The sequence below is a fragment of the Leguminivora glycinivorella genome, chromosome 14, assembly GCF_023078275.1.
Source record: "Leguminivora glycinivorella isolate SPB_JAAS2020 chromosome 14, LegGlyc_1.1, whole genome shotgun sequence".
In the NCBI taxonomy this organism is placed as follows: domain Eukaryota; kingdom Metazoa; phylum Arthropoda; class Insecta; order Lepidoptera; family Tortricidae; genus Leguminivora; species Leguminivora glycinivorella.
This window is the reverse complement of record NC_062984.1, coordinates 14,558,888-14,571,064: the sequence shown is the minus strand read 5'-3', so window position 1 is coordinate 14,571,064 and position 12,177 is coordinate 14,558,888. Positions and strand designations below refer to the sequence as shown.

General features: G+C 38.7%; 1 protein-coding gene across 1 annotated transcript in view; it reads left to right on the top strand.

Moving 5' to 3' along the window:
* Positions 1-11,869, top strand: part of LOC125233126 (protein yellow) — a 56,953-nt gene extending 45,084 nt beyond the window's left edge. The window contains exons 4-8 of the mRNA XM_048138994.1: positions 881-1,025; positions 6,779-6,965; positions 7,782-7,976; positions 8,453-8,585; positions 11,382-11,869. Coding sequence (XP_047994951.1) covers positions 881-1,025; positions 6,779-6,965; positions 7,782-7,976; positions 8,453-8,585; positions 11,382-11,492 — 771 coding nt within the window. The 3' untranslated portion in view covers positions 11,493-11,869. The remainder of the gene's footprint in view (positions 1-880; positions 1,026-6,778; positions 6,966-7,781; positions 7,977-8,452; positions 8,586-11,381) is intronic.
* Positions 11,870-12,177: the final 308 nt, after the last annotated feature.

Sequence of the window (12,177 nt, the reverse complement as noted above, 5' to 3'; positions counted from 1 at the left end):
ACTATTTAAATTTATTTATAACAATACAATTTCAAGAGCAACTAACTAAAACATAGATTATACCTAGGTACAGTCAGATAAAACGACCTTATGTGTAAGTAGAGTCGAAAAGTGTAAAACCACTTTCCTGGCTGACCCTGTACTCTTCCAGTCTCTAATTTTGTTCACAAAATCAATCGTTATTTACAAAGCCATTCGCTATTCATTGCCTAAAATAAAACTAGTGGTGATAACTATTTATGTCGATACCTATTTAATTACAATACGGATGTAAAAATGTGTTGACTGAAAGTGCTGGTCAGTCCGTCCCACGATCGACAGCTCACGGCCGCCGAGGCCGTATTCTCATTATATGCAGGGCGTGGCATCGGATCGCATTGCAGTGACCGATAGCCGTGATTACACGGTGTGGATTGTGGCTGCTTTGATTGGGCCCTGTGCCCGGACGATTAGTGGCTATGGAGTAGTTTTGGTTACAACAGGTGCAGTATTGGAAAATAATTGCGGTTGCGGTGCGAACATATATCTATTCAAAATTATCATCAGCATCATGTATCAAAACTGTCTCAACTGTCATAATTAAGTTTTTTTTTCATAGCAATTCCCTTGAGCTTAAAGTAATATTTAATTTTACTTGCCGTCTGATAAACGTCAATAATTAATCTAGCAAACAGAACTATAATTTACACCATTATAGTCCGTAGTAGTAGTAGTAGGTAGTCCGATTTACTTAATAATTACAATAATCCCAGTTTTGTGAAAACATTAGTTGATTTAGGTTCATTTGCTTACCACAAAAAGAACCATCACAACATTATGAAAACGTAACATATTCCTATGTTTTGAATTTGTTTCTCAATGACTGTTTCATCGGTTGCAGGTGCGAAGCGTGTACTTCCCCCGTGAGCTGTTGAGGCCGAGCTCCCTGCTGACCAATCTGGTGCTCGATGAGACTCGCTCCAGCTCTCGGCTTGCCTCCAACTGCGATAACATCTTCGCTTACATTAGTGACACTGTCGCACCAGGTATGTTGTCTTCTTAATGCAGAGTTTCATTTGTTTCGTGAGCTGCTGACCAAGTTCTCCGCTGACCAACCTGGTGCTCGATGAGACTCGCTCCAGCTCTCGCCTCGCATCCAACTGCGATAACATCTTCGCTTACATTAGTGACACTGTCGCACCAGGTAGGTATGTTGTCTTCTTAATACAGAGTTTCATTTGTTTCGTGAGCTGCTGACCACTCTGGTGTTTTAGGAGCTGCACTGCAGCGCTCGCTTCCTTTTTTTATCAAATTACAGTAACATCTTTATCTACATGATATTAGTCACACTATCACGCCAGGTTGCCCCTTTTGTAGGAGAATGTAGAGCTTCTTCCTGTTCAAGAGCTGTTGATCAACGTCGTTGCTATCTTATCTGTGTGCGTAGCCGAAATGAAATGAAATGAAATGAAATGAAATGAAATGAAATGAAATGAAATGAAATGCATTTATTTGCTTAACATTATGTACAGATAAGTTGGTAATATCATTAGTGTTATGTCCAGATAATGTCAATACCTTATACTAGTAGGCATGCAAATGTTATTAATTAAAGTTATTTACATTATATTACATATTTATACCATTCATTAAAGTTAAACTATTGATTCATAATAATTTCCGAATGCACAAACGCTCACGATAATATCTCTTTCGTAACTATCTATCTCTATCGCTCTTGCATATTGGTGCGACAGAGCCAGACTACATTTCTGCGGCGTTTGGCGTAGCAGAAATGTCATTCGGCTACGGAGCCAGGTGCCGGTTCACTTCCCATTTATCTTATGCAGCAAATATGATGGCATTGCATTGCACCAGATAAGTATCTAAAGAAATGTTATTTAATAGATAGGCAACTTTTTGCTAGAATCGTGATTGAGTATAAACATACATACAACATACATACAGTCACGCCTGTTTCCCATATAGGGGTAGGCAGAGCACATGAAACTGCTAAAGTTACAGTGCCACTCTTGGCAAATAAGGGGTTGAAAGAAAACGAAACTGTGACATTGCAGTGACAGGTTGCCAGCCTCTCGCCTACGCCACAATTTACCCCATATCCCATAGTCGCCTTCTACGACACCCACGGGAAGAAAGGGGGTGGTGAAATTCTTAACCCGTCACCACACGGGTTGAGTATAAAACACATTAAAAATAGGTATAGGTACTAATAATCATGATTATTAATCTGAGCGCCTGCCATTTAAACAGGGCTTCAAAATCTTCATTGTGGTTTTGCGCAATGATTTTATTCTAAACGTTCTAACAGTGCAAACATAACTGCAAAAATAAAATCATTGAACGCGACATGTGTTTCTTGTTTTATCATTATTTATCTGATCAAGTTGTATTAAGATTACTCTATTTAAGAAGTACTTACCATGATCATAAGTGATTAAAGAGAAACGATGCTAAGGTTAACGTTTATATGCGTGCCATAAGCAATAACGGCGATCATTTTGAACTAACTTAATGATTGATTACATATAGTTTCGATAACAATCATTGCATAAATATCGATTAATCTTAATATAGGATTATTGAACTGGGTACGTAGCCGAATGGCACAAACGCTCAGGCGACACGCAACGAAACGAAACGAAACGCTCGTAGATATCTATCTCTATCGCTCTTGCGTATTGGCGCGACAGAGCCAGGCTACCTTTCGCGGCGTTTCGTTTTCGTTTCGCGTCGCAGAAATGCCATTCGGCTACGGGGCCTGAGCTTCTAACATGAGTTTTAGATGTTTATAATTCGTTACCCGGAAGCGTAAACGTCATCTTCACTCGCTACCCTCACTTAGTGGTTAAACTTAATCTTTCGCTTGCTCGGGCTCAATATCATATTAATAATCAATATTGGCGGTTATACAATTTTATTTGCTCCCTTGTAAAAAAACGTTGTTGTTGTTGTATGAAAAACAACGCCTTTAAACAGTTACATACTTTTTTTATTAGCCTCTTTTAGTATAATATAATATAGTATGGAATCAACCTGTATGAGCAATAATTGGCTTGAAATAAATGATTTTTTTTTTTTAGTGTCCCACCTGGGCAAACCCTCCCTTCGTTTTTTCCACTCGACCCTGTCGTCAGCGTTGTCCCACCATTTTGGGTAGAATGCGTCCAGGTCGTCCCGCCATCTCCTTTTTGGTCTGCCCGAACCCCGGCCTGCATCGGCTATGGTATTCCGCCGGTCCCAGTCTGTTACCGTTTTAGCTCACCTTTCCGGGTGCATACGGCAGGCATGTCCAGTAGGGCAATCATGGTCGCGTGATAGATAATAAAACATCGGGCCATCCCTATCGCACTTACAAATAGTGCGGTAGGGACGGCCTGCTATTTTATCATTTATCGCGCGACCATAATTGCCTGCCTGATTGTCCAGCCCAGTCCCATTTTAATTTAGCGGTCTAATACATACTAGAACCAAAAAAATGACATTACCTTTCCGTGTGACGTAATTTCGATAATTTCGAAAGTCGTCTAATTTCGAAAGTCACATAAAAATTATTATTATTTCCATCATATCAAGATTCCCCTATTCGAAATTACCAGAGCATTTCTGTGATTCGAAATTACCCCAATGCACCTTATATACTAAAACGTCAAAAATTCTTAGGGCACTGTTGTCTATTCAATCTATCAATTGACTGTTATCTTTTAATCCATATGATTTTTTTGTCATACTTTTCTCTGATGTAACACCGTAGTCTGTAAAAGTAATAAGTTCCCACAGTAATAATGGGGGTACACAATACACATTCGTGTCACCTGAGGTGATGTAACGATTGTTTAGGTATCAAGCAAACGATATCATTAAAGATTATGGTTGCTCCATAGACCCAAAGACACACTTTATACAAATCAAGTGGATTTAGCATTTACCCATGCATCTACATATACTGTAGTAGTAACTTGATAAGTTCAGTAGTTTTTGAGAAAATTACGGAAAACTACGGAACCCTACACTGAGCGTGGCCCGACACGCTCTTGGCCGGTTTTTTTTAATTTGTGCAATAAAGTTTAAATAAATAAATAAATATACGATACATAATATTTCCTTAAATTAGCTGAAGGTACTTTTAATTTAACACATTTATTGAACATGAACACTACCTATCTTTTAGTGTTTCACATGTGTTCATTAAAATCTAACCAACACAACGTGGTTCGTGTCAGATTTGACACATTCAACTTTTAATGTCTCATATATATCATATCATATGATATCACGAAAATAGACGGAATTTTTGTCCACCCGGCTATGTATACGGTAGTCACGATATTGTGCACCACAGTATAAGTATGATACTCAGAATATTGACTATCTATTACACATTAGCACATTACTATAAAGTGTACGAATATAAATACGACCACGGTCAGATACCTACGGCTAGACATTATTGGCCCTGAATCGTTTGGAACCAATGCAGAATACGGGACGGACCGAGATTTGTCGCATATTTGAATAATGGTGATTGGTGAAGTTCCAATAACCCGATATTGACAAATAAAGAACGTACACCCATAGAAGAAGAAGAGCGTACACCCATCTTAAAGGCCGGCATCGCACCTGGAGGTTCTGCCTGTTTCGGGTGTCCATGGGCGGCAGATCATCGTTTACCATCAGGTGACCTGTCTGCTCATTTGCCTCCTATCCCATAAAAACAGAACAATTTTTTCTGGTCCATTTCATCTTATACCTTTGGTGACGGAACGATTTTTTTTGTTACAAATTGTTTATTTGCATTTTAATTATATTTAAAATTTGTATTTTAGACATCAATGTACTGTATGTTACTAAAAGTACTGTGTAACTCGGAAAGCACAAAAAGTTAATAACAAGAGGTGTGAGGTCACGGCTCGCGATCAAATAATTTTCATTCTATCAATGCACCGATTGAAAAAATGGAGTGTTAAGAAACTTTTCGCAGGTTTGCATAATAATAATAAAAAAATATCATTTGCGACATTAGGTACATCGCAGAAGGGTCCTTTTGGTTTGCTTCAAGTGCAATAAGGCCATTTTTCAATTTCAACAGAAAACCATAGTTGAATTAGGTTTCATCGTGTAGGTAATATGTAGGTACTTACCTAGACAATCTAGTATAGAAACAGATAAATCAACTTCGAAAATTAAGCGTGATATTCTTTATTTATCTTGTACCTAAGTATACATTCGCAAGTTGTTTCATGCTAAATTGGCAATTCATATTCATATGAATATTTGTTAACGGTAAATACAGACTTATTTTTAAGAAATATAATGTGACAAATTTGTTCCGGTGTATCGTATTGAAATTCTGGAAAAATACTGACTAGCGACATAATTAACTTTTGATAACATAAGTAGCACGAGTCTAAAGTTTAGAGAGTTCAATAAATAATAGGCAGGTACTTCATTCCATGGTAGACCTAAAGCTAGGAACATACTACGCGGACGTCCGTCGTAAATCGACCGCGACCGCGACCAATCAGTGTGCACGGTCACCAAAACATCCAGCGAGCCAGATTTCGATCGGACGTCCATGCGCTCAAGGCCAAGTCCACGTCCGTCGACCGATAGTTTGCACGGTTACTTAAAAGTATTTTACTTAGGTATATTCATTGTCCAGATTCCCGTCCGCGGTCGATTTACGACGGACGTCCGCGTAGTATGTTCCTAGCTTTATGAATGAAATGTTTCGTCCAAGGGTAAACGTGCTTTGGTGGTAACTACTCAATACTTGCCTACGTGACTTGAGCATAGGCATAGGTACCTCTTGAGGTGCTTTTCTCGCTTTGTTTAACCTTGTTTGTACCAATATCCAATACAACACCACTGAGAGTTCAGATTTATTTAATCAAAAGAAGATAGGTACTTACTAGTAACAGTAGTAACTATTGTTATCGTCGTCGCGATTGCATTTAACTAATAGGCAATTAAGAAGGTATTGTATTGTATTAATGCAGGTAGGTATTCAAATAATGTTGTTAAATTTTTTACTGACAATGAAGTAGGTGACTCCGTGAAGTTGACATCGTAGTATTTATTGGTTTTATTAGTCTACTTACGAATAGTAATCGAGTACCTAAGTAACGCGAGTACATTCTTCCTACAGAAAACGTCTACTTTTAGGCCGCTGTTCTAAGTTGCCATTTTCCAGTTCCATCGAACAATAGTTATTTGTTATACAAGGGGGCAAAGTTGTATTTTAACGCCGAGTGTGGAATTGAAAAACGAGCAAGTGAAAGGATTCTATAGTTGAACCACGAGCGAAGCGAGTGGTTCGAGAATATTATAGAATCCTGAACTAGCGAGTTTTTTAACACACGAGAAGTAAAATACATTTGCACCCGAGTGTAACACAAAACTTTTCCCCTCACTATAGCGAGGAAACTACAGCGCAAAAAACGCGTTTATCACTGCTTCCAGTAGTTCCATAGGTGGTAAATCATCTTTATTACTAGATTCACCTACTTTTATCAATTTTAAAGCAGTTAATTTGACTTTATTCAAGGTCAAATTACTTTACCCACTAGTGGATAAAATGCGTTTTTACCCGCTGGTATTAAAGAACAAAACACGTGTTTCCGAGCTAGTGAGGGGAAAAAAATATGCACATCTTGAGTACTAAATCGGAAAGTATTGTCACATGGAATGGTCGACCGATTAGGATTTCTTACTTTACTGGAAACAAGTAGGTATACTATTGAACCAAAAATCTTATGTTTCTCACCCTTATTTCTAGGTATCATCGTATACGACGGGCACCGCGACAACGCCTGGCGCGTGACCCACGCCTCCATGTACCCCGACCCCGACATGGGCGAATACGACATCAACGGAGAGAAGTTCACGCTTATGGACGGCGTCGTCGGGCTTGCCCACTCACCAGCACAGGGGCTGCTCTATTACCAGCCGTTGGCCACTGACAGGTGAATTTGACATTTTGGCTGTAAGCAATGTACCCCAACATGGGTGTCTGAGTAGGTATGATATCAACGGAGAAAAGTCTACGCTGAAGGACGGCGTATTACCAGCCGTCGGCCATCACTGACAGGTGAATAAGCAGCTAAATGTGTAAGCTAAAATGCAGAGTAACACATGGGGGGTTACCATGACGTGCTAAAGCCGTGCAGTTTAGGTTGAGAGAGAGGGACGGAGCTATGTAACTGCTATAGCTGTGTCCCTTTCTCTCAACCTAAACTGAACGGCTTTAGTACGTCATGGTAACCCCCCTGATGTGCCTTGATATCGGTGAGAACACATCAACGAAGAAAAGCTCGCGCTGATGGAGGGGGCTCCGGCCTAGCGGACTCACCGGAGCCACAGTATAATAAAGAGTAATATCGTACAGTTTGGCCACTCCCGCTCCCCGCCGAAAGTGCCGCCCACCCCCTCTCGGCTACCTCACAGTTACCGCCTGCCAAAAACGCGAACAGTCGACCTGTCATAGCTCACTCATACAAGCATGGTACGCGTTCACCTACACGAGCTTAGACTGTGTGCTAGGAACGCGCCTCTTTCATATATTTGATCGCCAGTGTCCGAGGTGTGCCGGAGCAAGGAATATTCTATTATTTATTAACTGTTGGCTACTGACAGATGAATATGCTTTTTAACTGTAAGCTATAAAACATACCTAGAGTGACAATTTCATACTGTAGCCCATCATGGAAATCTGAGTACCTACGTCATCATTATACCAAGTATTATTTGCCGATATTAAATTTTGAACGGTTACTTTTCAGATTGTTCAGCGTGTCAACGGCAGTCCTGGCGGCCGGTCCCCCTGCCGAGGGCACCGACCTGCCCGTGAACCTCGTGGGCCGCAAGTCTTCCCAAGGTCTAGGAATTGCCGTCGACCCTCGCGACGACACCATCATCTTCAGCCCCATCGTCGAGACGGCCATCGCTGCTTGGAATCCTATTAGCAACTCGCATAGGTTAGTTCGGAACTTTTATTAAAGGCTAATCCAAAGTAGTAGAAAAAATATAGCTATTATGAATAAGAAATCAACCACTGAAACACAACTACTGTAGCTGACGCTAGCCTAGTTCCCTGTACCTATTTGTTCTTTGATAAAATGAATTAGCATTCATAGCGATGCTGGTTTGATTACCATTATCAAGATTTTATTACAATTTTATACCTCACTAAGTCACTACTGACATTACTTGAGGTAAATCAAGCAAATAACGTAATTACCTAAGATCATTTTTGTGTTTAGTCGTGTCTTGTACAGGGCCGGATTTCCCCTTAAGTCCAAAAGGCCCGGATCTAGAGATGGTTTTAAGGTGGAGAAGGGGGCCCTAATAAATTTAGGGAGGGCCCTGGAACTCCATATGCCCAGTCTTTAACTCCAGGCCTGGCTGTGTGATGGTTATTTCTATAGATTGAATAAGTTATTCAATATTTCAGAGTGCTCGCGCAAGACCCAGAGAAGCTGCAATTTTGCGCGGAAGTGCGATGGGCGGAGCGAGACAACGGTGCCGTGTGGGCCCTCTCCACGCGCTTCCACAAGTACTTCAAGAGACAAGTCAACAAACATGAGGTACTAATATATGTATGCCTATTAATATGAAAAATGATACTTGTTACTTGTAGAGATAGATCGAGGAACAATTGGAATATAAAACAAGGTTGGGGGATAATTTTAATTAAGTAGGTAGGTACTCAAATACATAAACTGCAACAACCAACCGTCGAATGTAAGCCTAATGTATTAAACCATGGGCCTTATTCGAACCGTTGCCTAACTGTCAAGTCGCATCATTTCAAAATCAACTGTGGACAATGGTCGCATGTGAGATCGGGTCGCATGTTGATTTTGATCCAACCAAAACGCATTAATTAAAAAAAAAATGAATCTAAAATCAGCTTTATCTTAGTACAATATTAGGGTTTATAGTTTTTTACATTAAGCAAAACGGTACATGCTTCTTATGTCCTTTTTACCGTTGATCGCTTTTGGTACGTATGGATATGGTTACTAAGACTTTTTGTCTATGGACATGCTGTGTACGATGCGGCGGCGAGTAGCGGAACTAAACATGACATTTACCATCTATCAAAAAGAGGTTACACTGCTGATGGTCGATAAAGGAGCAATGAAGCTTTATTGACAAGCGTTATTTTTGTGAAACCGACATCTACACGTCACATAATGCTTGCTCCACACATTATGCTATAAACGCTACAAATTAAAAACAAATAGGAGGTATATACACGTCACCCAGTCTCAAGTTGCTTCTAAACCACGCTCACGGATCAAGTCGTAATTGAATTTTTTTTGTTTCCTACAGAGAGCGCCAATCATAGATCAGAAAGTGAAGACTCGTGAAATGTATGGGGCTAATACATTCCACGACTCTTCACTTCTCTTCATAATCATGTCAAACATGTTAACAATTGCTTCACGTAACGGACATATTTCTGGATTGCCACAATGGCTCGAATATTTGTGCCATTATTACTTCATATTTATTTTTTCGGCTTCTTATTAAAATAAGGTAATTTTAATAACAAAAGTTACTCTTCAATTTTACATGGAATAAATATTAAATATGACTGGAAAATATTGATTTTATTATTTTTATTATGCTTATTTTTTTTTATATTCTTTATTCAAATAGGCTTACAATAAGCACTTTTAAATTGTCAACAATGTACAAAATTCATCTTATTCTAAATATCAGAGCAATTTATTGGTGCAATAAACAATATACAATTATAAAAGTTATAAAGATTGTCTTCTTGTTATTTCTGCAATCGAACTAATTTCTAAATACCAAACTGAGCACATATTTGATGCAGCTAATAGGTCACGGGTCAAAGTTTATGATTACAAGTCAAGGCGTAACTATTATCATTATGAATAACTACCGAGCTTAATATTATCTTTATCAATTAATATTGATGTTATACATATTACAATGATTATTCTCCAATGACAAAGCGCGTACTATCAAGAACTGCAAGTGTATGCAAATTGCAAACCATTAATTATCTACTGTATATTAATTTGGTTGAAAGAACGAACGGGCCAATTAATGAATAGAAGTAAACACGCAATTACCAGATTCTATGTATTTCACTCACAATGAATGCCTGAGGAATAAGGACTGTATCGTTAATTATAGGGACAAAACAACCAAAATGTTGACATGTGCATAATTTTGTATTATTATGGTCCGAGAGTATGATCTGAAGGTATTGGTAAGTACTATTTGATATAAGAAGGTCTGATATTTTTTTTATTTTAGGGACTTTATGGTACTTTCATTAAGGTCTAGCAAATAAATTTCGGACAACCCTTAATCTGGCTTAATTTGAGAATATCTCAAAGACTCTTTGTACGATTAATATGCTGCCAAACAAAGGTTAATATGCTGCCAAAATATATTTTTTAAGAGTCCTCTTCATGGTTGTTCAATTGGGTACTTGCTGAATAAATGCGGTGAATTTATATAATTTTAAAAAACGCATTTCTGAGCAACGTTCCGGATTGCCGTAAATTTTTGATACAAGCAGGATGAGAAAAATAGATAAAAAAAATTAGGCATAGGCCAATGTCCAATAGACATTCATGGTGTTTGAACAGTGCCTAAACCAGATCGATATAAACAGTGTATGATAGTTAAATTCGACATCAAAGTCGGAGTTAGCGTAAGCGCCATGCCACATTCTCTAAATGACCGCCATACACAGATCATGAACTTTATTTTTTAAAAATAACAGTGGCTAGACTATGTCTAGATATTCTGCTTTGTGGATCATGTGTCGTTGAGGTTCGCACTGTACAATTTTTTTCGCAATTGTGTCGTCTTGTACGCACTTTGTGAATTTTCTAGTAGCATTTGTCCGAAATCGTAATTGGTACTCGGGAGGATTAAGTCAATGCTGTCTAAACCACATGCTTTACGTCGAGTTTCTAGGACAAAATGCGTACCTTATTATGTGCCTTATTAAGCCCATGTCTTCTTATAAGAAAAAAATATAATAGCAAATAAATACGGCTACTCAAAGTTGTCTCCATATTTAACGATACAGTCTTTAAAAGTATAGTCAACCGTAAAAGCTTTTAAATTTGAACTTTAAAAACAGTTAATAAGTCGCGTGAATGAAACGGAACGGCGTCTAACAAAGCAGAAACGCCTAATAAAGTCAATTTAGGTTCGAATATAGTTAGAATGTTTATGAATCTTCAATAGTTTTCGTTCGTTATTTGTTCTTTTTTTATCGCCACTGTGTCGTTTGTTCCTCGTGCGGGAGTGTCATTATTCACTCGTCCCGAGGCGAGTAATATGGGTATACCATAAAACTTATTTGGTCTTTTGCTTTTTTTCAGATACACATACGTATCGTCCGCGTCGTGGAAGGGGGTTTCCCCGTTCTGCAGCCGCACGTCCTGCGCCGCTCCGCCCGGCTTCACAGAAACCTCAACACCACGCTGCACTAATAAAAATCCCAACTGTATAACTAATATAAGTATACTAAATTATTTCAATACTGCGCGCAGCAGAATACTCATCGGAAGTATAAACAGAGAATTATATAAGTAAGGAAAGAGTAGTACTCCATACGTCACTTTTCTTGCCGAAATACGACTTATTTCGTAGTCGACATCTAGCGTTGAGTAGCGGAATTATCAATAGGTACCACTAATCGACAATAAGACGTATCAAGGGTGTTGAGTCAAGCAAAAACATTAATATTAAAACAGTTTAGAACTTATAGTACAAGTAAGTTGGTTGAAAATATAATACCGATTAATCCGATTGTAATATTAGCTGAAAATTGTTGAGCATTAGGCTTTTCGTTCACTGTGACATCTTTTGACAATATATTGATTTAAACTAACACGATCTTCACTCATATTATTAAATTAAAACGGGACTTAATCGCGTAAAACTTACGTTTTATATTTATATTTAACCCGACGTTTCGGACATGACATTACGTCCGTGGTCACGGGTAGACTGGCTGGGAGTTGTATCAACATCTTCTAGCTGTACGAGTTTTTCGAACTACCCGCACTTGATTGTCATCAGTCACTTTTACGCTAGGGTTGCCACTCTGCCTACATACAACACTCACGACATCCGATGGTATGGGACGGGAAGTTTTCTCACGTTTACACTTGC